The 24,250-nt window shown below is 43.0% G+C and overlaps 3 protein-coding genes across 6 annotated transcripts in view; 1 reads left to right on the top strand and 2 right to left on the bottom strand.

Moving 5' to 3' along the window:
* Window positions 1–633: 633 nt before the first annotated feature.
* LOC139410809 (ubiquitin-conjugating enzyme E2 G1-like) lies at window positions 634–9,076 on the bottom strand. The gene is made up of 6 exons (XM_071156340.1): window positions 8,939–9,076; window positions 6,059–6,161; window positions 5,855–5,952; window positions 5,547–5,725; window positions 5,311–5,412; window positions 634–5,204 (listed from the first exon to the last, which is right to left on the bottom strand). Exons 1-5 carry the CDS (start codon window positions 8,979–8,981, stop codon window positions 5,326–5,328), a joined length of 510 nt encoding a protein of 169 aa, XP_071012441.1. The 5' UTR covers window positions 8,982–9,076; the 3' UTR covers window positions 634–5,204; window positions 5,311–5,325.
* A 4,818-nt stretch (window positions 9,077–13,894) lies between these two features.
* LOC139410808 (anaphase-promoting complex subunit 7-like) lies at window positions 13,895–20,731 on the top strand. 2 transcript variants are annotated; one of them, XM_071156338.1, is made up of 12 exons: window positions 13,975–14,048; window positions 14,213–14,335; window positions 15,380–15,566; window positions 15,742–15,861; window positions 16,017–16,128; window positions 16,240–16,393; window positions 16,524–16,666; window positions 16,826–16,943; window positions 17,578–17,774; window positions 17,922–18,146; window positions 18,287–18,437; window positions 18,592–19,980. In XM_071156338.1, the coding sequence occupies exons 2-12, from the start codon at window positions 14,235–14,237 to the stop codon at window positions 18,779–18,781; spliced, it is 1,698 nt and encodes a 565-aa protein (XP_071012439.1). In that variant the 5' UTR covers window positions 13,975–14,048; window positions 14,213–14,234; the 3' UTR covers window positions 18,782–19,980. The 2 variants fall into 2 exon arrangements, with proteins under 2 accessions (XP_071012440.1, XP_071012439.1); XM_071156339.1 differs by having other exon boundaries at window positions 13,895–14,335; window positions 18,592–20,731.
* LOC139410807 (sarcoplasmic/endoplasmic reticulum calcium ATPase 2-like) overlaps window positions 19,716–24,250 on the bottom strand; it is a 28,904-nt gene continuing 24,369 nt past the window's right edge. Inside the window, exons 15-22 of one of the 3 annotated variants that reach the window (XR_011634538.1) lie at window positions 24,016–24,236; window positions 23,714–23,916; window positions 23,435–23,520; window positions 23,209–23,342; window positions 22,949–23,066; window positions 22,734–22,854; window positions 20,184–20,450; window positions 19,716–20,088 (exon numbers count right to left, since the gene is read on the bottom strand). Coding sequence is in view for 2 of the 3 variants with exons in the window: in XM_071156336.1 (XP_071012437.1) it covers window positions 22,582–22,854; window positions 22,949–23,066; window positions 23,209–23,342; window positions 23,435–23,520; window positions 23,714–23,916; window positions 24,016–24,236 (1,035 nt within the window). In the remaining variant the exon portion in view is untranslated. Of the gene's footprint in view, window positions 22,855–22,948; window positions 23,067–23,208; window positions 23,343–23,434; window positions 23,521–23,713; window positions 23,917–24,015; window positions 24,237–24,250 lie in introns of all 3 variants that reach the window. The other 2 variants (XM_071156337.1, XM_071156336.1) reach the window with 2 other exon arrangements.

Here is a 24,250-nt window from a genome sequence, read left to right as displayed (position 1 = left end):
GGCTTGTTGCGTCTAATACACCACATGCAGGCTATTGCATTTCAGGTCTCAGTTTCACACTGTATTTGACACACAAAACACCCTATAGTTTCAGACAATGCAAACATGCAATGCATAAGTTGAACAACCAGTAGGCTATACATACCCATATCTATGATTCTACATGTTATTGGACTCTGCAGACCTATAACAATGAAATAATAGAAACTTGACCTGAGATGTTTACATTGAAGGCGATATTACAAAAGTTTGAATAAGTCATTAAAAACAGGTCTATACATATAAATTAAATTAATTACCATTCATTACAGAAGCATAAAATTAGCTATTTTTGTAAGCCTACCTTGTTGCTAAAATGCAGCTAACACTGCGTTTTATCAGACAAATGTAACATGTTTTTCATGACTTTGTACTGACATTCTCTCCTGGTCACTGTAACAAATCAAGGTCAATTTTAATAGTAGTTAAGCTTACAGAGCCATGGTCGCATGACCAGAAGAGAATTTCAATCCTTTGGGCGGATTCAGCACAGCCTTGACAAGAGGTTATATAAAGTAATCTTGCCATCCGATTAGACTATCACTAGATAAATACAACTAAATAGGTCAAACAAAAATACAAAAAGACCAAGAGTATATGACAGTTAATACATTTTATTGAGCTCATGTCAAATACACATTGGATAAACAAAGTGGTAAAAACAAGAAACGAGGGATAAGGTGAGATATCAGGATTACTTGGATAAACACCATTGAGATTATCTGAGTGTATTGCTTCAATGTTTTAAATGCACTGAGTCTCTTTTGTAAATACAGTGATTAACAGTCTGAGGTGGTCATGTTAGCAAAACTAGAGGAAAAAGGTAATTTATGAGTCATAAAGCCTACACAGTACCATACATTTTACATCATTTGTCACATCCAATTATATGAATATCTGCATTTGTATGCAATCCCAGCATAGCTAATTTGTTAGCAAGTAAACCTGCAAACATGATTGTATGTCATTAGTTGTTAGTTTAAGTATTGGTCAAGGCTTTGACATTGATGATGATTTGGTGTAGGTTTTATGGTGGCTCTAATGAAAAGAACACTATCAAAGCAAAGTAGGATTATCAAGCCTATGGCAAAGCCCCCCACCACAATTTAAACATTGATTGTTGTGCATAATCTTAAATCAACATGCACCATAATTGTCCATATTAATTCACAATAACACTTGATTCCAGATTACTTTGAATTTTCATTCCTTTTCACATATCAACGAGGACATGGAAAACATATAGCTGTCTGGGTTTTCCGTGCATTTGCAAGATAGAACAGCTGCCTCCGGGTTAGAGAAGGTGTAGCGGTCTGTGTCTATTTGTCAATAACAGCTGGTACATGAGATCTAATATTAACGAAGTCTTGAGGTTTTGCTCCCCTGAGGTAGAGTATCTCATGATAAGCTGTAGACCACACTATTTACCATTTTACTATTTTTTGTAGCTGCCTATATACAACCACAAACCGATGCTGGCACTAAGACCGCCCTCAATGAGCTGTATTAGGCAATAAGCAAACAAGAAAATGCTCATCCAGTGGTGGCGCTCCTAGTGGCCGCGGACTTTAATGCAGGGAAACTTAAATCCGTTTTACCTCATTTCTACCAGCATATCAAATGTGCAACCAGAGGGAAAAAAACCTCTGGACCAACTTTATTCCTCACACAGAGACGCGCACAAAGCTCTGACTCGCCCTCCATTTAGCAAATCTGACCAGTTCCGGGATTCTTCCGGTGGCGTGAAGAGTACACCACATCAGTCACTGGCTAAATCAATAAATGCATCGATGATGTCGTTCCCACGGCGACCATACCCCAATCAGAAGTCATGGATTACAGGCAACATTCACACTGAGCTAAAGGCTACCACATTCAAGGGGCGGGACTCTAACCCGGACACTTGTAAGAAATCCTGCTGTGCCCTCCGACGAACCATCAAACAGGCAAAGTGTCAATACAGGACTAAGATCGAATCGTACTACACCGGCTCTGACGCTCGTCGGATGTGGCAGGGCTTGCAAACTACTATGGACTACAAAAGGGAAGCACAGCCGTTGAAACAAGCTTACCAGACAAGCTAAATAACTTTTATGCACACTTCGAGGCAAGCAACACTGAAGCATGCATGAGAGTACCAGCTGTTCCGGATGACTGTGTGATCACACTCTTCGTAGCCGATGTGCGTAAGACCATTAAACAGGTCAGCATTCACAAGGCCGCAGGGTCAGATGGATTACCAGGACGTGTACTGTGAGCTTGCGCTGACCAACTGGCAGGTATCTTTACTGACATTTTCAACCTGTCCCTGGCCAGGTATGTAATACCAACATGTTTCAAGCAGACCACCATAGTCCCTGTGTCGAAGAACACCAAGTTAACCTGCCTAAATGACAACCGACCCATAGCACTCACGTCTGTAGTCATGAAGGCCTTTGAAAGGCTGGTCGTGGCTCACATAAACACCATTATCCCAGAAATGCTAGACCCACTCAAATTTGCATACCGCCCCAACAGATCAACCAATCAAGTGTATTTATAAAGCCCTTCTTACATCAGCTGATGTCACAAAGTGCTGTACAGAAACCCAGCCTAAAACCCCAAAACAGCAAGCAATGCAGGTGTAGAAGCACGGTGGCTAGGAAAAACTCCCAGATGACGCACTATTGCACTCCACACTGCTCTTTCCCACCTGGACAAAAAGGATAACCTATGTGAGAATGCTATTCATTGACTAAAGTTCAACACCATAGTGCCCTCAAAGCTCATCACTACGCTGAGGACCCCGGCACTAAACACCTCTTCTGCAACTGGATTCTGGACTTCCTGACAGGCAGCCCCTAGGTGGTAAGGGGAGGTAACAACACATCCGCCACAGTGATCCTCAACACGGTGCCCCTCAGGGGTGTGCGTGCTCAGTCCCTTCCTGTACTCCCTTTTCACCCATGACTGCATGGCTAAGCACGACTCCAACACCATCATTAAGTTAGCCGACGACACAACATTGGTAGGCCTGATCACCGACAACGATGAGACAGCCTATAGGGAGGAGGTGAGTGACCTGGCAGTGTGGTGCCAGGACAACAACCTCTCCCTCAACGTGATCAAGACAAAGGAGATGATCGTGGACTACAGGAAAAGAAGGACCGAGCATGCCCCCATTCTCATCGACAGGGCTGTAGTGGAGCAGGTTGACACTTCCTTGGTGTCCACATCACCAATGAACTGTCATGGTCCAAACACACCAAGACAGTCGTGAAGAGGGCACGACAATGCCTATTCCCCTTCAGGAGACTGAAAAGATTTGGCATGGGTCCTAAGATCCTCAAAAAGTTCTACAGCTGCACCATCGAGAGCAACACCACCTTGTATGGCAACTGCTCGGGCCCCAACCACAAAGCGATAGAGGGTCAAAGCTTCCTGCCACCCAGGACCTCTATACCAGACAGTGTCAGAGGAAGGCCCTAAAAATTGCCAAAGACTCCAGCCACACTAGCCATAGACTGTTCTCTCGCTACCGCAGGGCAAGCGGTACCGGAGCACCAAGTCTAGGTCCAAAAGGCTTCTTAACAGCTTCTACCCCCAAGCCATAAGACTCTTGGACAGCTAACCCCCCCCATTTTTACACTGCTGCTACTCTCTGCTTATTATCTATGCATAGTCACTTTACCTCTACCTACATGTACATATTACCTCAATTACCTTGACTAACCTGTGCCCCCTCACATTGACTCTGTACCGGTACCCCCTGTATATAACCTCACTACTTTTATTTTATTGTTGCTCTTTAATTATTTGTTATTTTTATTTATTGTTTACTTCAGTTTATTTTAGTAAATACTTTAACACTTTTTCTTAACTGCATTGTTGGTTAAGGGTTTGTAAGTAAGCATTTCAGGTCTACACCTGTTGTATTTGGCGCATGTGACAAAATTTGATTTGATCAACAAACCAACAGCAAAATCCCATATAATAAGACATAACAACTCTAGATGCCTTCTGCATATTGTGAACTGTTTTAACGAATGGTGTAATTGCATGCCTCCCAGTGATGTACCACCTGGTTTCACCAAGAGTAAAGAGATGGTATATGGCAGTTATTATCATGAGACTTTTGATAGTCCTTAGAGCAAAGAAAAACAGGTTGTCCACAAGAGGCTGCACCCATAACTAAAAATTAGACTGCCTTAGTTTGAGGCTTTTGTAATCATATCATCTGAATACACAAATCAAAATATAAATATTGGGGTAATTGTGAATTGTACAAGATCTGATCAAATACACATGCACCAAGAAGCCAAATGTGCCACCCATCACCCAGAAACAACCTCAGAGGGTCAAGTTCTATGTCACTTAAAGCTCATAGTAACACTAGACTAAGAACAAATAAAACATCCATAAAACCTGAAAACAAATGTGTAATCCTTTTAAATTGAGGTAAATTCAGATGCCAGCAAACCGGTATATCCACTGAATAATCATAGCTTAAGTCTTAACATAACTTTTTGGTTGGTTCGGAAAGTTTCATTAAAAACGGAGTGAGTAGGACCTCAGAGACTTGACTGGGACATGACTGGTAGCAGACATTGTGATTATCTGGGTAAAGGACCCAGTCAACAAGCACACTCACAAACCCTCCAGGGAGAGAAAAACCACCACGAGAGAGTAAAACTAACATTAGGCAAGAGGGATCAAATAACATTAGGCAAGAGGGACATTATGTAAAGGTGATTGTGAGGATGGGACACTTGGTGAGAACCTAATAACGAGAAGAACTTTCACGTCTTTTAAATTCTTCAAGCACAACAAACAAATTGCATAAGAAACCTGATACGAAGTAGAAAAACTGTTAAGCAGCAGATAAAAAAGCATGTTAATTTACAGTAGTGACATCTTACATCATTGCAACCCTGTACATGTGACTATTAAACTTGAAATCTAATCTATATTTTTCCAAAATAAATTCACTTAAATTCCAGTTAGGAAATGGAGGGACATTTTCACTTGTAGGTTTCTCAAATTCATTCCTCTTACGAAAAACAACAACCTCTCAGAAAAAAGAAAGAAAAGGTGTCTGACCAACCAAATCCCTTCAATGGCAAAAGAAGGGGTGCTGAAGCCTTTTGCTGAACGGACTATTTTCCTTCTGAACCCATTTCCTTTAGCTGGATGGAATGGAAAAACAGAACATTACAAAATACTGACTGCATTTCTTCCAATAGCAACAAGACTGGGTGAAACATAGATTCTAGGTGTATGTTGCTTACTCACCCATTGAGTTGGGTTCTAGTCAAATGCCATCTCCTGGCTTTTCCGTACACAGCAAGCCACCTTCCTCTTGAATTCACCATTTGGATCCTCCCTCCACTCTTTCTGTGGGACCAGCGCAAACTCCATTTCAAAATCTCAAGAGCACAGTTGTCCTTGTCACTTTGACACAGGTTCTGGAAGTACTTGGCTACTGTAACACACAGTCTGTGTTAAATACATGTATTATTACAACTCACCGCAGCATCCACATTAGCAGGCGATTCACTGTTTGGGTCGGCCAGCATGGAGATTACGCTGATCATAATCGTCTCTACAGTGTGGATAGGAAGCCAACGTTCCTCTGGCTTCTCATAGCCAAACTTGTCCTCTCCTGGCTCATGCAGAATTGAGATACATACATCGCCATTCTTGGCCACTAAGAAAGAGATGAAAAGTCATTATATACATTAGCAAACATGGTAGGAGACACATAAATCCCACAAATGATTATAACATATTACAGTGCTAGGTTTAGTAGGGCTCAAAGTGTTAACAGTGTGTTTACCATTAGGATGCCAGATTTCAGTGATGAACTTCAACTTGGGAGGCCGTAGAGGATAATCATAGGGAAAGGTCAGGTATGCTTTAAAAAAACCTCCTTCGCTGTAATAGAGAGAACAGAGAAAGCAAAGCAGTCATCCCCATCTGAGAGTACATTTAAAATATGTACTCCTCCTCTTTCAGAATAGCAACCTGTGTCTTAACTTACAAAAGGGTGTCTTGTGGCCCTATGATGACAACCTCCCATTTGTATATATCGTCATCGTCTATTAGGCCAGCTGAAAAGCCCTCCACTGGGTTCTTGTTGAGTTCTGAAATAGAAAGACACAAGGTAACAAAATGCAATAAACAAAGAAAAAAACACAGAAAAGTGGAATGCTGTGTAGACAATGAGTGACAGGTACCTATTGTCAGTGGTGCCAATTGAAAAAGTGGCCTGTATGTTGCCCACATCAGGTGCACATGACTATCCATTGTATGAAATAATGTGCATGATGTCTGAACCACCGATATTAAGAAAAGATAAGTTAAACCTGTTTTCTAAAATACAGAAAGGGAGGGGGTTAGTGTACAATTGAATTAAAAACGTGTATATCAGGCATCCCCAACTGGTGCCCCCTGAGTTGGTTTTATTTGAACCCCCCAAAAAATAAACACACCAGGAAATCAGTTCCAAATATTCCCACACATAAAAGGAAGACATATGTGATCGTATACAAATGTAAGCAGGGTTTGAAATTATCATGTTTTTGTCAAATATATCTATTTGGGCTACTTGCAGTCAATTTGTAGTCTACAAATTATTTGTAATTATACTACATGACCAAAAGTATTTGGACATCTGCTTGTTGAACATCTCATTCCAAAATCATGGGCATATGGAGTTGGTCCCCCCCTTTGCTGATATAATAGTCTCCACTCTTCTGGGAAGGCTTTCCACTAGATGTTGGAACATTGCTGCGGGGACTTGCTTCCATTCAGCCACAAGAGCATTAGTGAGGTCGAGCACCGATGTTGGGCAATTAGGCCTGGCTCGCAGTCGGTGTTCCAATTCATCCCAAAGGTGTTCGATGGGGTTGAGGTCAGGGCTCTGTGCAAGCCAGTCAAGCTCTTCCACACCGATCTCAACAAACCATTTCTTTTTTTTTCTTTTTTAATTTTTTTTTGTTGAATTAACCCCTTTTTCTCCCCAATTTCGTAGTATCCAATTGTTGTAGTAGCTACTATCTTGTCTCATCGCTACAACTCCCGTACGGGCTCGGGAGAGACGAAGGTTGAAAGTCATGCGTCCTCCGATACACAACCAACCAAGCCGCTGCTTCTTTAACACAGCGCACATCCAACCCGGAAGCCAGCCGCACCAATGCGCCGGAGGAAACACCGTGCACCTGGCCACCTTGGCTAGCGTACACTGCGCCCAGCCCGCCACAGGAGTCGCTGGTGCACGATGAGACAAGGACACCCCTACCGACCAAGCCCTCCCTAACCCGGGCGACGCTAGGCCAATTGTGCCGGACGGACCTCCCGGTCGCGTCCGGTTACGACAGAGCCTGGGCGCGAACCCAGGACTCTGATAGCACAGCTGGCGCTGCAGTACAGCGCCCTTAACCACTGCGCCACCCGGGAGGCCGCAACAAACCATTTCTATATGGACCTCGCTTTGTGCACGGGGGCATTGTCATGCTGAAACAGGAAAGGGCCTTACCCAAACTGTTGGCACAAAGTTGGAAGCACAGAATCGTCTAGAATATCAGTGTATGCGGTAGCATTAAGATTTCCCTTCACTGGAACTAAGGGGCCTAGCCCGAACTATGAAAAACAGCCCCAGACCATTATTACTCCGCCACCAAACTTTACAGTTGGCACTATGCATTGGGGTAATTAGCGTTCTCCTGGCATCTGCCAAATCCAGATTCGTCTGTTGGACTGCCAGATGGTGAAGTGTGATTCATCACTCCATAGAACACGTTTCCACTGCTTCAGAGACCAATGGCGGGGAGCTGTTGACATTGCGCATGGTGAACTTAGGCCTGTGTGCAGTTGCTCAACAATGGAAACCCATTTCATGAAGCTCCCAACGATCAGTTATTGTGCTGATGTTGCTTCCATAGGCAATTTGGAACTCGGTAGTGAGTGTTGCAACTGAGGACAGATGATTTTTACGCCCTTCAGCGGTCCCGCTCTGTGAGCTTGTGTGACCTACCACTTCGCGGCTGAGCTGTTGTTGCTCCTAGACTTTCCACTTACACTTACAGTTGTCCTGTGCTGCTCTAGGTGCCACGTTGACAGTCACTGAGCTCTGCCATTCTACTGCCAGTGTTTGTCTATGGAGATTGCATGGCTGTGTGCTCGATTATATACACCTGTCAGCAAAGAGTGTGACTGAAATAGCCGAATCCACTAATTTGAAGGGGTGTCCACATACACTCAAGAAAAAAAATCGGCCCGCTGCTGAATCTAGTTGATGATCCCTGGTGTATATGCTAGCTGTTAACAGCTAATGGAGTTTGCTACAGTGATGCCATTGCCAGAACCAGTGAACTGGCTAATAATTATCTGATGTTCCCATCACTGACAGATGGGTATGGGGCTGATAATTCCTTTGTTATCTTGTCAGCTAGGTAGTAGCCTATAGCAAGCCAGATCATGTAAATCGCTAACTAGGGTTGTGATTTACAGCAGAGGTTTGTGTAAAATTAGATTAAGGCTAGATAACGCTAGTTATTTCCACCATACCTCGAATCAGTAACAAAAGGTTGATTTTCTAGTTAAATTAGCCAGCTAACGCTGCCTGGTGACGTTCTCACTAACAGTCAAAATGCTAATGATAGCTAACCTTAGTTCGCCAGTTTAGACTTGTTCAATGCATAACGTTAGATGGAGCTAGTGAAGTTGAATTCAGTCATCTTAACAAATATGATAAATTAGCGGAAAAAATATTATCTAGAATGTGTTTTACAGCCGAGATAATTGGATCGCGCTAATGTAATGTAAACAAACAATCACGACTGCCGTCGAGGAAGCCCGGCCATGGAAAGTTAGCTAGGCTAGTTTAGGAGTTATTTCTTTCTTTGAATCTTTGGCTTACCTGCCAATTGCTTTCGAAGAAGTAGTGCTGATTGTTCAGTCATGGTATGTGGGCTTCAACAAAAATAAATGCTTCGCCAAATAGACCGGCACAGTGGACGCGTCATACTACCCATAAAAACCTAGCGGTAAAACCCGGTAATGGTTCCAATCGTTTTTTCCCCATTCATTTTTGCATCGGGAATTTTAGAACTACTTCATATAAGGTCTGTGTTTCGTGTAGATTTACCCTGGCGGGCGTTTTGAATGCCATGCAATTCTCTATCGGACAAGTAGAATATTCTCAATAGATTGGCCTCAATTTACTCCCCAAAAAATCTAAATGCTAATTAGCAACAGAGAAGACCTCAGCAAGACTACACATTCCTGCAGAAAGCTACTGCATGTCATCTCTAGCCCAAGCCATGCATTTGCATCCCCTTTCTCTGTTTTAGCTAGCCACTAACTACACTTTAGCTAGCTAGTTAGCAGAGCAGTAGATCAACAAATGGTTGTTTTACTTAGCCTAGATAATTGTTTGCACAGTATGTGACGTTGGTGTCTTTCAGACCTTATGGCATGTTTCATGGATGGGCATAAGAACATTAAAAGGGGAGAAGACCACTAAAAGTCTGGCCATGTGGAGAGGGGCAATTTACCGGTTTGCGTTTGGTCAGGGCCAGCATGAGGGATAAAGTTTATTGTGTCAGTGAGTCTAGCTATTAAGTTAAGTTTGAGCATCATAGCAGTAATGTTTTCTATACAGCGGTCAACATTCTACAAAGGAAAGAGCCACTTAATCAATTATATAATCATTAACCAGATACCAGACTGACGAGTGATAACTCAGTACTAGAATATTGTCATTGATGAGAATGAATCAAAAAAATATATATTCAAAATTGACTTTGTTTAGACATCCAGCCTGTATTGTAGTTTCATGACCAGAGACAGATCTTCAAAGGCACAGTATTTATTTATCCTGAGTGGTACATGCGTTCACACAGTCATGATTTATAGGATCCTTCCCACTGTATGATTAATATGTCAAGTGATAAAATCCCAAGTTATCAATTAAGTTTATGGAAAAACTGCAATTGTCCTCGTGAAAATGGCAGTTTATTAAATATTCTACAGCTGTAATGTCATCAATCAAATCAAACTTGATTTATATAGGACATTTCTTACGACAAATGAATTTCAAGGTGTTCACTGTCTTTGGATGGGGCGTTGTCTGTAAAGTGGGGCACAGATAACGAAGAGGAGGGCATCAAGGCATTCGAAATGGCTACAGGGATGGATGTGCAGTAGTCAGGGCTTTGGGTCACAGGGTCTGGGATCCTGGGTACCTCACCGGAGTGTCGGATGGGCACCACAGCAGTGGTGGAGGTTAAGTGACCCTATGGTGCAAGGGACCTTACCATTGAAGAGGCAGTGAAGTCTAAGGATTTCTATATCAAGGAGGGAGTGTATTATAGTCTCCGTAAAGACCATCCTTACTGGCATCAAGTCCAATGTCAACTCCACATTACTGGAAGGGACCCCTGTTTCTTCGTTGTGTGAACATCCGTAACCTCCTTCACCAAAGCCGTTATGCTATAAATGCCATTATGCTACAAATAGTTATTTTATGGTTTAAGTGATCAAATGAACTAGCAAATATTTCATATTTGGCAATTACTACTTCAGTAGGGAATACACTTTATTCAGTGACCTGAATGACCTCTTCAGGTAAAGAAACGTTTTGATCTGATCAACACATTGTTAAAAAAATGTATGAACTGCAATTGCTAAATAATTCCAATAGATGGCAGCGTAAGACCACGAATGACATTTCAGAAGATTATTTTTCTCCCATCTTGGCCAGCCGGACCAACCTAACTACCTGGCCGCCAGACCTAGCTGCTTGGCCGACCAGACCTACCTGACGGGCCAAAATAGCATGGCAACCAAAGACTATATGTCCCATGATTTTCAAAAAATGGTCACTCATGACTTTACAGGTATTAGGCCTGTGTTGCTTTTGGAAGAAACATTTTTTTTATACTGAACAAAAATATAAAGGAACATTTTAAAGTGCTGGTCCCATGTTTCATGAGCTGAAATAGAAGATCCCAGAAATGTTCCATATGCACAAAAAGCTTAAAATGTGCAGTTTTGTCACACAACACAATGCCACAGATGTCTTAAGTTTTGAGGGAGTATACATTTGCCAAGCTGACTGCAGGAATGTCCACCAGAGCTGTTGCCAGAGAATTGAATGTTAATTTCTCCACCATAATCCTCCAATGTCATTTTAGAGAATTTGGCAGTACGTCCAACCGGCCTCACAACCACAGACCACATTGATGGCGCTGTTCCTGTACCCAAGAAGGCAAAGGTAACTGAACTAAATGACTATAGCCTCGTAACACTTACTTCTGTCATCATGAAGTGCTTTGAGAGACAAGTCAAGGATCATATCACCTCTTCCTTACCTGTCACCCTAGACCCACTTCAATTTTCTTACCTGCCCAATAGATCCACAGACGATGCAATCACGATCACACTGCACTATGCCCTATCACATCTAGACGAGAGGAATACATATGTAAGAATGTGGTTCATGGACTATAGCTCAGCATTCAACACCATAGTACCCTTCAAGCTCATCATTAAGCTTGAGGCCCTGGGACTGAACCCCTCCCTGTGCAACTGGGCTCTGGACTTCCTGACGGGCCGGCTCCAGGTGGTGAAGGTAGGAAACAACATCTCCACTTCACTGATCCTCAACACGGGGGCCCCTCAAGGGTGCATGCTATTTACCCATGACTGCATGGCTAAGCACGCCTCCAACTCAATCATCAAGTTTGCAGATGATACAACAGTAGTAGGCTTGATTACCAACAATGATGAGACAGCTTACAGGGAGGAGGTGAGGGCTCTGAGAATCTGGTTACAGGAAAATAACCTCTCATTCAATGGCAACAAAACAAAAGGAGATGATCGTGGACTTCAGGAAACAGCAGAGGGTGCACCCCCCTATCCACATTGACAGGACCTCAGTGGAGACGGTGGAAAGCTTCAAGTCCCTCTGCGTACACATCACTGACAAACTGAAATGGTCTACTCACACAGACAGTGTGGTGAAGGTGCAACAGCGCCTCTTCTACCTAAGAAGGCTGAAGAAATTTGGCTTGTCACCCAAAACCCTCACAAACTTTTACAGATGCACAATCGAGAGCATCCTGTTGGGCTGTATCACAGGCTGGTAGGGCAACTGCACCTCCATGAACCGCAAGGCTCTCACCGAGGGTGGTGCTGTCTGCACAACATATCACCGGGGGCAAACTACCTGTCCTCCAAGACAACTACAGCACCTGATGTCACAGCAAAGCCAAAAAGATCATCAAGGACAACAACCACCCGAGCCACTGTCTGTTCTCCCCGCTACCATCCAGAAGGCGAGGTCAGTACAGGTGCATCAAAGCTTGGACCGAGGGACTGAAAAACAGCTTCTATCTCAAGGCCATCAGACTGCTAAACAGCAATCACTAACTCAGAGAGATGCTGCCTACACAGAGACTCATATCATTCTAATAAATGGATCACTAGTCACTTTAAACAATGGCACTTTAATAATGTTAACATATCTTACATTACTCATATGTATATACTATGCCTTATACCATCTATTGCACCTTGCCTATGCTGCTCGGCATCGCGCATCCATATATTTCTATGTACATATTCTTACTCCATCCCTTTAGATTTGTGTGTATTAGGTCGTTGTTGGGAATTGTTAGTTTACTTGTTAGATATTACTGCACTGCCGGAACTAGAAGCACAAGCATTTCGCTACACTCGCATTAACATCTGCTAACCATGTGTATGTGACCAATTTGATTTGATGTTGTGTAATTGTTAAATATTACTTGTTAGATATTACTGCACTGTCGGAACTAGAAGCACAAGCATTTTGCTACACCCGCAATAACATCTGCTGAACACGTGTTTGTGACCAAGAACATTTGATTTGGTCTCCTTTTCACCTATGTAACACCTGATTTACTTAACAAGGGGCACATCCAGGTAAGTCATGACGTAGCACAAGTGGGGGCTTTCCTCTTTTGTTCTCCGTTGTTCCTCAAGCAAAATGACATGGATTCCCATCAGACCAACAACTTGAATGCCTAAAAAGTTGTCTAAAATGTAGTGTGTGTACTTTACTGTATTTATAGTTGAAAGATATATTTTCAAAAGTAAAAGTTCAGACATCGCTGGTGGACGTCTTGCATTTGGGGACGTTGCCTTTGCCATTTTAATGCATAAGCATACTATAAAAATTAATAAAACATATTTTTATCAATGTTACCTAAAGAATTCTGATTCTGCTACCACAGCGGTATGCAAATGGAGTGGGTCTGGGGTTTCTGGGATAATAGTGTTGATGTGAGCCATGACCAGCCTTTCAAAGCACTTCATGGCTACAGACGTGGGTCGGTAGGCAGGTTACCTTAGTGTTCTTGGGCACAGGGACTATGGTGGTCTGCTTAAAACATGTTGGTATTACAGACCTGGCCAGGGACAGGTTGAAAATGTCAGTGAAGACACTTGCCAGCTGGTCACAGCCCTTAGTCGTGGTATGTTAGCCATATATCTATCACACATCCTCGGGCCTTATTGCTTAATCATGGCAGTCAAAACAAGTTACATCGACATCCATTGATGGAAAATGATCTGGAGAGTTTAATAAGGGCGATTGATCTTTTCTCTTGTGACATTCTTAAACTCGCAATAATTATTATTTTGATACAAAAACCGAATTTTGCTTAATAGCCTACGTCATTAAAAAAAATCCTTAATTTGCTCGATAACGTTATGGGGAAACAAACATTTATTGGATAAATGTGGCAACACCTCTCTTTCTGCGAAAACCTTTTTGGGGCAAGTTTTCACATCTGCGTAGGTTTTCAGATTTCATTGGGCTAGACATTTTAGTTGGACCTGACAATTTCCCTGTTTGACCGCTAAGGGTATTACAACTCATACTGTGGTACTCTATTCGCCTGAACAGGACAACTTTGTGTCCGTTTAAGGTTTTAAAACGTATTACTTACATTTTTGTCATTTATACAGAGGAGAAAAAAACGGTCATATTTATGACACGTAGCAATGATATGTTTTTATAAAAGAAAAACATAATTGAATGGTCCTTCAACTTGCGGCGCCATATTTAATACATCGCAGTTTATGATGATAGCTAGCAAGTAAACTACCTGTCTGCAATCGTAAACTTTAGATTTTTATCTTAAAGCAAGCCATCAAACTACATCGAAATGAACGTCATAGATCATGTGAGGGATATGGCCGCCGCGGGACTTCACTCAAACGTTCGGATAATTAGTAGCTTACTGCTGACAATGAGCAATAACAATCCGTAAGTAACAGTATAGTATTAGCTAGCTGGCTGGCTAGCTACTGAACATCCCTCTGAGGTATTAGCTACCTAACTAGTTATTCACTCCGTTCGATCATCTTCAAAAGCATATCATTCTGTACAATTGATAACACATGTCCTAATCAATGCATGCTTATCGTCACGAGCCAAGCTGACAAGGACGCAGTTGGCAGTATTTATATCTAGCTAGCAAGCCAACTAGCTTAAGATGGGTGGAAATGTACACTGAACAAGAATATAAACGCAAATATTTTGCTGAGTTGCAGTTCATATAAGGAAATCAATAAATTGAAAAAAATGCATTCGGCCATAATCTATGGATTTTACATGACTGGGCAGGGGCGCAGCCACGAGTGGGCGTGGGAGGGCTTAGGCCCACCCACTTGGGAGCCAGGTTAACTTACTGAGGATCCTGGGCAGGTGTGGTTACACATGGTCTGTGGTTGTGAGGCCGGTTGGATGTACTGCCAAATTGTCTATTACAACGTTGGAGGTTGCTTATGGTAGAGGAATTAACATTAAATTATCTGGAAACAGCTCTGATGGACAGTCCTACAGTCAGCATGCCATATCCATGCTCCCTCAACTTGAGACATCTGTGGCATTGTTGCGTGACAAAACAGCACAGGCCTTTTGTGCCCAGCACAAGGTGCACCTTTGTAATGATCATGCTGTTTTTCAGTTGTTTTTTTATACTACACACCTGTCAGGTGAATGGATTATCTTGACAACGGGTAAAATGCTCACCAATTGCGATTTAAGCAAATTTGTGCACAAAATTTGAGGGAAATAAGCGTTTTGTGCATATGGAACATTTCTGGGATCAGCTCATGAGACAGGACCAGCACTTTAGATATTGCATTTTATATTTTTGTTCAGTGTAGTTGTATCTGGATTAATAATGTGACTATTTGTGAAAAGATTTTGTATGTTGATTGCTAATTTCCTTGACCACTTCATATAGTTATTGTCAGTCAAATACTGTGCCAGAGGGTGATGCATGTACCACATCTGTTCTTTCAGAGAACTGTTCTCACCATCCCAGAAGTACCAGCTGCTGGTTTATCATGCAGATGCCATCTTCCATGACAAGGAGTACCGTAATGCTGCTTGCAAGTACAACATGGCACTGCAGCAGAAGAAAGTGCTCAGCAAAACTTCTAAAGTGCGGCCATCTACAGGGGGAACTGCATCCTCCTTGCAGTCACAGGTGTGGAAGGCTCCCAACTCTGTCAATTACAACATATCTGGCTGTAGCAACAGGCATCGATGTCATTCATTAAAAATAATGCACCTTTGACTGAGTTGCTCTACAGACTATTTGTAATCGTGTACAATGTGCATTGCCTTCTGAATTGACCAAATGCCATTTTTCTTTATTTCAGAGTTTTCCCTCAGAGATTGAGGTCAAGTATAAGATTGCAGAGTGCTACACCATCCTGAAGCTGGATAAGGATGCAATTGCAGTGCTTGATGGGATTCCATCTAGACAGAGAACCCCAAAGGTAGGTTGCTGTTTTGAGGTCCCCTTCTGAAAGCCCCATCCTCTCTCAACGACTCCCAAGCTTGCAGTGCCGTTTTGTGACTATTTCAATAAAGTAAAGCAGCCCAGATTCTTGTGAGGAATTTCCGAATTGCATATTTGTTTATCCTTCCTCAGATCAACATGATGCTGGCTAATCTGTACAGGAAGGCTGGACACGAACGCTCTGCTGTCACAAGCTACAAAGAGGTCCTGAGACAGTGTCCCTTGGCACTGGATGCCATCATTGGTGTGGACTAGTTACTGGGATGTTTCTGTAGTGCGTCACACAGACATGCCAAAATCCCATGTTGTTGTGCTCTTTATTTTGAAGGATTCTTTTAACTTGTGGCTGTTGTAGGTCTCCTGTCTCTGTCAGTGAAGGGAGCTGAGGTGGCGTCCATGACTATCGATGTGATCCAGAGTCTTCCCAACCTGGAGTGGCTCTCTGTGTGGATCAAATCCTATGCCTTCATACATGCAGGGGACAACCACAGAGCAATCAACTCCATCCGGTGAGCAGACCAGTTCCTCATCCCACCATGGGAGAGTTATTAATTTCATGAATCATAATCTCCGGTGTTGTTAAACTATGGCTCTCATTCTGGGTGTTGTGTTTCTCTGTTTCCTGATTCTCCTTCTCAGCTCCCTGGAGAAGAAGTCTCTAATGCGTGACAATGTGGACCTGCTGGTGAGCCTGGCAGATGTGTACTTCAGGGCAGGCGACACAAAGAACTCCATCCTGAAGTTTGAGCAGGCCCAGATGCTGGACCCTTATCTGATCAAAGGTACTGGACAGCAGACATCAGAAAACCCATCACTGACTAAATAAATCAGTTTCCTAGGACTCACTAAGCCAGTCTAGCGATTCTTATCTAAGACATTAACTATTAGGTTTTTATTTATAGTTGAACTAATTCAGTTATGTTGTCTTTACTTACTGTCAGGCATGGATGTATATGGCTACCTTATGGCACGTGAGGGGCACCTGGAGGATGTTGAGGTCCTGGGAGGAAGGCTGTTCAACATCTCAGACCAGCACGCAGAGCCCTGGGTCATATCTGGGTAATACGGCTGGGAATTGCCAAGATAATCACGATACTTAGGTGCTGATACGATATCTGCTGCGATTCTCATGATTGTATATGTATTGCAATTCGATGTTCCAAACATATTGCTCACTATACAGTGCATTTGGAAAGTATTCAGACCCCTTGACTTTTTCTAAATTTCGTTAGGTTACAGCCTTATTCTAAAATGGATTAAAACATTTTTTTTTTACCTCATCTATTCACAATACCCCCATAATGACAAAGCGAAAACAGGTTTTTAGAAATTGTTGCAAATGTATAAAAAAAACATACCTTATTTACATAAGGATTCAAAATTGAGCTCGGGTGCATCCTGTTTCCATTGATCATACTTGAGATGTTTCTACAACTCCACCTGTGGTAAATTTAATTGATTGGACAAGATTTGGAAAAGCACAAACCTGTCTATATAAGGACCCAAAGTTATCAGGGCATGTCAGAGCAAAAACCAAGCCATGAGGTCAAAGGAATTGTTTGTAGAGCTACGAGACAGGATTGTGCCGAGGCACAGATCTGGGGAAGGGTACCAAAACATTTCTGCATTGAAGGTCCCCAAGAACACAGTGGCTAAATACATGTTCCTACCAATCTGGTTTTTGGTGGCTCAGATGTCACAGCTTCTACAGTAAGCGCTACTCCCGGGCCCTCTACCTGGGTGCCAAGGCCATCCAGCTGAACAGCAACAGTGTGCAAGCCCTCCTCCTGAAAGGGGCAGCACTGAGGAACATGGGCCGAGTGCAGGAGGCCATCATCCACTTCAGAGAGGCCATGCGCCTGGCGCCCTGCCGTCTGGACTGCTATGAAGGCAAGGGGACCTTCTTGTTCTGATCGCATCATTGTAATGAACATCTGTTTTCGTCTTGAACTGCCCCCACATAAAGCTGCAACATCAGATGTTGTTTTTTGTTTTATTACTAGTATTGAGTTAGTCATGAGCCTTCTCTGTCCCCAGGTCTGATTGACTGTTACCTGGCATCCAATGGGATCCGAGAGGCAATGGGGATGGCCAATAACATCTATAAGACCCTGGGAGCGAATGCCCAGACTCTGACCATCCTGGCTACAGTCTGCCTGGAGGACCCTGTGACCCAGGAGAAGGCCAAAACCCTGCTGGACAAGGCGCTAGCTCAGAGGCCTGACTACACCAAGGCTGTGCTCAAGAAGGCAGAGCTGCTAAGTATGTGGCTTGGTAGAAAACCCTGAAGTTCTATTAGTTGTTTTGCTGTAGAGATTTAGAACCATTGTATCTTTGTAATTTTTATTTTACCGAAGATGTTGGGGACAAGAGATGATATTGTGTTTGTTTTCCCATTTAAGGTCGGGAACAGAAATACGAGGAAGGGATTGCTCTTCTCCGGAATGCCTTGGCCAATCAGAGCGACTGTGTGCTGCACAGGATGCTGGGGGATTTCTTGGTGGCGGTCAATGATTACCAAGAGGCTATGGACCAATACAGCATAGCACTTAGGTAATGTTACACCAAAGTCCAGGGTTTTACACAACTCATGAAATGTTAATGCAGTGTCGCTCTTAGGCCTACCATTTCTCAAATATGTAAATGGTGCACTTCGATCTTGAGACTGCACATGTTTCTCTATCATCTGACTCCATCTATCTTTCAGCCTGGACCCGAATGACCAGAAGTCTCTGGAAGGAATGCAGAAGATGGAGAAGGAGGAGAGCCCTGCTGATGCCACTGTGGAGCTGGATGGAGATGACATGGAGGGCAGCGGGGAGGATGGAGAGCTGGAAGGCAGTGACAGTGAGGCAGCCCAGTGGGCAGACCAGGAGCAGTGGTTTGGCATGCAGTGACCCAGGCCCACTGCAGAGACGCTAGGTGCACAGCGGGGGGGAATATGCCACACATGGGCATCATGGGTTCCTGATGTAATGCTCCAGTGGACTCTATATGTGTGTATTCAAGATACAGGTGTATAAAGCCCCATCTCAGGGTTATAGACGTCATCATAGCAGCCACTGAGGTTTGGGGAGGATGCATTTTACAACCCAGCAGCCCAAAATTATAACCTGCCATTCCACGTCTCCTTCCCTTTGCGATCACTGATTAGTTGGTAGGTGAAAATGAACGTTACTAACCTATTTCATACCCATCAGGGGTCCAAGAGTAAAGGAGATGAGGCTATTTAGGATTGTTGGGCCATGGCCCCGGAGTTTCCTTGTTTGTTGGGTTAACACAAGATAATCTGAAGCCAGTAATCATTGAAATTATTCAGTTTTTTTTCTGTTTGTAATAATTAACACATATTGGTGTGAAACTGGTGACATTCTTTCCCTTCTGAATAATCAGGTAACTTAAGACCTGTGTGTCAATCATGGGGTCATTTAATTTGACACATTCTTTGCAAAGTAATGTTTTCCAATGCAGATGTTTAACCATGTGGTGTGTGTGTGTAGGAGATATAAAATCATGACGTCTGGTCTCATGCCCTGACATTTTATTGAAGTTTGTGGTAAATTAGTATTAGTGACTTGAGTAACAGTTCTAGTCAACTCGTCCTCCAGTACCCCCAGACAAATGCATGTGATTCAATTAATTGAGGGCTTGATGATTAGTTGACAAGTTGAATCAAGTTTGCTTGTCTGGGGCTAAAATGTGTGCCGTTGAGGGTACAAGGACTGGAGTTGGGAAATACTGCTCTAAAACAGCCTTGTATTTAGGCTAGAAGCAAGGTAGCTTCAAATGAATACACATCTCCAATCTGGCATATAGAAGATCGGCAACATATTAATGTAGAATTGCTTTATTTACCTGAAACCACAAGTCGTGACTATACAATCGTCAGCTCTGAAATGAGTTTGGCACACGTGTGCCATTGAAGCGACTGACTTCCTTTCAGGGTAATGGATCTATCGCCACACCTCCGCCTTCTCAGATGCTTCAAAAATGTTGCACATTACAGCGCAAAGAAGTCTATTTGGTTATTTTACACATCCCCCCCCAAAAAGAGTTCCTTAGGAAAAGATAACATTTGTACTATTGTCCATTTAATTTGTCAATACATTAATTATTACACATCTGATAAAATGGCTGCTTCAGAGGACATGCATCATGGAAGTGTACATTAAGATAACATAGGAACTCGTGTCTAGTTTGAAGGCTGCATTTACACAGGCAACCCAATTCTGATATTTTGCTACTTTTGCCAATAATTGGGCAAAAGACCAGAAATGGGCTGTCATGTGTAAACGCAGCCTATGGCTCTTTATGTAGTAAGGATGGAGGGACCTGGGATTGGTTCATTTGATTCCAAAAACATTTATACCCATTCAGTTAAAAAATATATACCATTTGATTACTTTTTTTGTCATGTAATTGCTTATGAAATGTATCAATCATGTCTTGATAGCTCTTCTTTATTGACATGCAGGTCTTGGAAGATGTGCTGCTCAAAACACATGCACAACACTAAAGCAGTTCCTACAAGGGATTTATAGGAGGAGCGGGCTTACACGGCACTAGCTGCAGAGAGAGGAGAGAGAAAGACAGGGAGAAACCAAATCAATCATAGGACAGACAGAAACAAGGCATAGGTCAAAAAAGCAAAGACGCAAACAGAGACATGGCTCTCTCACTGGGAATTTAAAAAGGCATGGTGAACAGAAAGCCATTAGGTCATCTACTGCTTCATTTCCTACAGTCATGTCTAGGGCCATGCCACGTGCAAACAGAAAGATGGGAATAAATGCAGTAAGACATTCAGTGGTGTAAAGTACTTAAGCAAAATTAAAGTACTACAGTCATTTTGTTTTGTGTGTGGTGGTGGGGGGGTGGGGGATCTGTACTTTACTATTTATATTTGTCAACTTTTACTTCACTACATCCCTAAAGAAAATTATGTACTTTTTACTCGATACATTTTCCTTGACACCCCAAAATACTCGTTAAAGTTTTGATAGCTTAGTAGGACAGAAACTGGTCCAATTGACACACCCTACTGTCTCTGATCTGGCACACTCACTAAACACAAACGCTTCATTTGTAAATGAGTGTTGGAGTGTGACCCTGGCTATCTGTAAATAAAAACAATTGTGCCATCTGGTTTGCATAATAAGCTATTTTAAATGATATACTTATCAAAAGTAAGTGTATTTAAAATCAAATACTTTAAGACTTTTACTCAAGTAGTATTTCACTTTTACTCAAGTGTGACAATTGGGTATTCTTTGCACCACTGATTGGAAGAAATAGCTGTTAGGTTTAAGAACACTCAAGCATTTACTGGCATGGTATTGGAAAAAGCATGCTTTCTAGGAATACCCATTACCTACAGTGTTTCTAAAACACGCTCAAGTAAAACTAGTGTAAAAGTTATGGAGCATCTTTAAAACTCTATACACATAGATACTATTTTGTGTTATATGTACAGACTCTTCTACAAGCCAGTCATTTTAGCATTGGGCCTATATACACTATGGCCAAAGCAGTCTGCTTAGTGATCCACCCCAATAGGGAGTGCTGACCACAACAATCCCATCAAAGCATCCATCTTGTGCTAAACTGATAAGAAAATCCACCACTTGGTGTGTTTATACATATTAAAGTACAGTATATGCACAATACTTAATCTATAGAATTATTGTAATAAGACACTACAGTGTCCATAAAAAAGTTAACCTTAATGAAAAGACAATATATTGTGTTCAAGTAAACGTGTTTAACGACAGGCTTGTCTATATTACAAAAAAACTGCTTTGAATTGAACTAAGGTAACATTTACATATTTCTCCTAACCCTAACCTCCCTCAAGGAACATCAAAAGAACACAGATTAACTTTAAAAAAGCAACATAAAAAGGCAAATGAGGGGTCTAGATTTCCTTATTCACAAGTGAAATGGCGCATACCTCAACACTCAATATGACAATGTTTATGAAAAGCTTACTGAGGAAAACAGGTAGAAATCAATTGTGATATCAATAGCATTGAGGTAGCTGTGCTCTGACTAGAGCAGAAAATAAACACAAAAAAAGCAAACAGGGGAACGAACAATCATTAATTTGGTGAAGAAATCCCCGTTATTCATGCCTGGGCAGAATACATGCAGTTTTGGTACAGACTTCTGATTCAGTGCAAATGATGGTCCTTACAGTTATGGCACAGCATAGTTATCTACAGGTTCTTCAGAGGTCAAAGTTCACACTGAAAACAAGTGAAACTATTTGAGTTCTGTGCGCTGCCCCCCCCCTCCGCCTTCCCAAAGCTACAAAAATCTTAATTTTGATAAAATAGTGTTAATTCTCTGTACACAGAACAGCTTCTAAATAGCAGATATTTTTTTATGCCTGTTCAAAAAAAGAATGGGGAGCAAAAAAAATAACCAAAAGCTTGATATTAAATTAAAGACATGGCCAAATGACAAACAAAAAGCATTAAAAATATGAATAAAAAAGAGGAATGGTGAAAATGTCCTGGAGACGAACCAGCAGAGGGCTCACAGATTACATCTGTCATCAACACAGGTACAAATGTTGACTTGAGCTCTCACTGCAGTTGATGTGGTTGTTGTAGTTGATCCTGGTTAATGGGGGATTTTGTTAGACGTGTGTTAATCTCCACTCACACTGGTGCACTGGGAGGGTTGTGTGGTGTAGTCAGGACCAGAACAGGGCAGACACGTTAGTGTCGATGCTGTAGAGCCACAGCACCAGGGGGAGGGTGATGCCCACAAAGGGCCAGGAGATGCCCTCTGTGCATGCAGAGAGGGACCAGCCTTTGCTGGCTGACTTAGACTCTGGCTGGTTACCGGGTTCCAGGTAGTTCCTGGCCACGAACTTTAGCAGCTCATCCAGCAGGATGACGGGCAGGGAGATCTTCAGCACCACCAGCCACTGGGTCAGGTCCAGAGGGGTGATCTGGAAGATGACCTGGAGAGATAGAGGAGGAGAATGAGAGATGGAAAGAGAGTGAACATGGGGAACCTATAGATTGACCTGGTTGATATAAGTAAAGCTGACTTACGGGCAGTGGCTCCACATAGAGGATGAGGAAGTGGAGGGACATGGAGAGGCAGATGGCCCCCAGCAGCCAGATGTTCTCCCAGGGAGGCATACGCAGCAGGGACTGGTTCTCTGACAGGCTGGGAGAAGGTCACATTGTGGATCAGATTAGTCAAAACTCTATATTCTATTCTTGTACTTACAAAAGTTGGAGCTGTCCTCCACTGAATGCAAATGATTTTTGAGGATGAAAGAAAGCTCATGTCACTGCAGGAGACTCACCTGTTAAGGGCATTGCACATCTCAATGGTGACAAGCACAGACAGGGCCATGGTCATGGGGTAGGGGGACTCAAACACATGACACTCTAGGTCTGAGAAGTCAGGGTTGTCAGGGGAACACTGCAGGAAGTGGCTCTGTGGGGGGAGGAGTCAGACACAAGAGACATAAGGCTGGGAGGTAAAACACCATTTGGACAGTAAAGCTGACATCTAGGCGTTAGTCTCACCAGCTGGTACAGAGAGATCATAGGGCCATCCTCAGCAGCCACGAACCACCAGGTAGCGGCTCCCACTGTGGCAGCTCCCACATAGCCTGAGGACAGAGACATAGCTGACTGACTGTGGGACAGACTAGTTCTATAACTAGGAAGACAAAAGACAGGCAGAGAGGTGCACAAGAACAGTATGTGGCAGGGTATGCCAGTAGCAGTGAGCTTGAGAAAATGTTAAGATTGAGCTATCTGATATAGAATTGGAAACAAAGCACAACAGTCCCATTAACTCACAGCCGATGGCCAGGTATCTGAAGAAGAGCCATCCGGAGATGAGGGGCTCCTTGGCACTGCGGGGGGGCTTGTTCATGATGTCCAGGTCTGGGGGGTTGAAGCCCAGTGCGGTGGCAGGGAGACCATCTGTCACCAGGTTGACCCACAGCAGCTGAACGGGGATCAGAGCCTCAGGGAAGCCCAGAGCAGCCGTCAGGAAGATACTGCCCCCATAGAGAAACATCATTAACCTCCACAGGAGCACCATAAAACCACTAGAGACATCACTTTGGCAGGAGGAGGTACGTAAATGACAGACTCACCAGACGACCTCTCCCACGTTGGAGGAGATGAGGTAGCGGATGAACTGCTTCATGTTGTTGTAGATGGCCCTGCCCTCCTCCACAGCCGCCACGATGGAAGAAAAGTTGTCATCGGCCAGGACCATCTCAGAGGCTGACTTGGCCACGGCAGTGCCAGAGCCCATGGCGATGCCAATCTCTGCCTTCTTCAAGGCAGGAGCATCATTCACTCCATCACCAGTCTGTGGGAGAAACA

This window comes from Oncorhynchus clarkii, chromosome 6 (genome assembly GCF_045791955.1).
Source record: "Oncorhynchus clarkii lewisi isolate Uvic-CL-2024 chromosome 6, UVic_Ocla_1.0, whole genome shotgun sequence".
Lineage (NCBI taxonomy): Eukaryota > Metazoa > Chordata > Actinopteri > Salmoniformes > Salmonidae > Oncorhynchus > Oncorhynchus clarkii.
The sequence above is the reverse complement of the archived record's forward strand: the minus strand, read 5'-3'. Positions and strand labels throughout refer to the sequence as shown.

Bases quoted from the DNA above. Each gene is read 5' to 3' on its own strand.
- LOC139410809 (XM_071156340.1), bottom strand. From the start codon at position 8,981: ATGACTGAACAATCAGCACTACTTCTTCGAAAGCAATTGGCAG. The intron at 6,162-8,938 runs GTAAGCCAAAGA...TTTCTATTTCAG, and splicing joins TCTTCGAAAGCAATTGGCAG to AACTCAACAAGAACCCAGTG. The intron at 5,726-5,854 runs GTAAACACACTG...TCTCTTTCTTAG, and splicing joins TGAAATCTGGCATCCTAATG to TGGCCAAGAATGGCGATGTA.
- LOC139410808 (XM_071156339.1), top strand. From the start codon at position 14,235: ATGAACGTCATAGATCATGTGAGGGATATGGCCGCCGCGGGACTTCAC. The intron at 15,567-15,741 runs GTGTGGAAGGCT...TCTTTATTTCAG, and splicing joins CATCCTCCTTGCAGTCACAG to AGTTTTCCCTCAGAGATTGA. The intron at 16,944-17,577 runs GTAATACGGCTG...TTGGTGGCTCAG, and splicing joins GAGCCCTGGGTCATATCTGG to ATGTCACAGCTTCTACAGTA.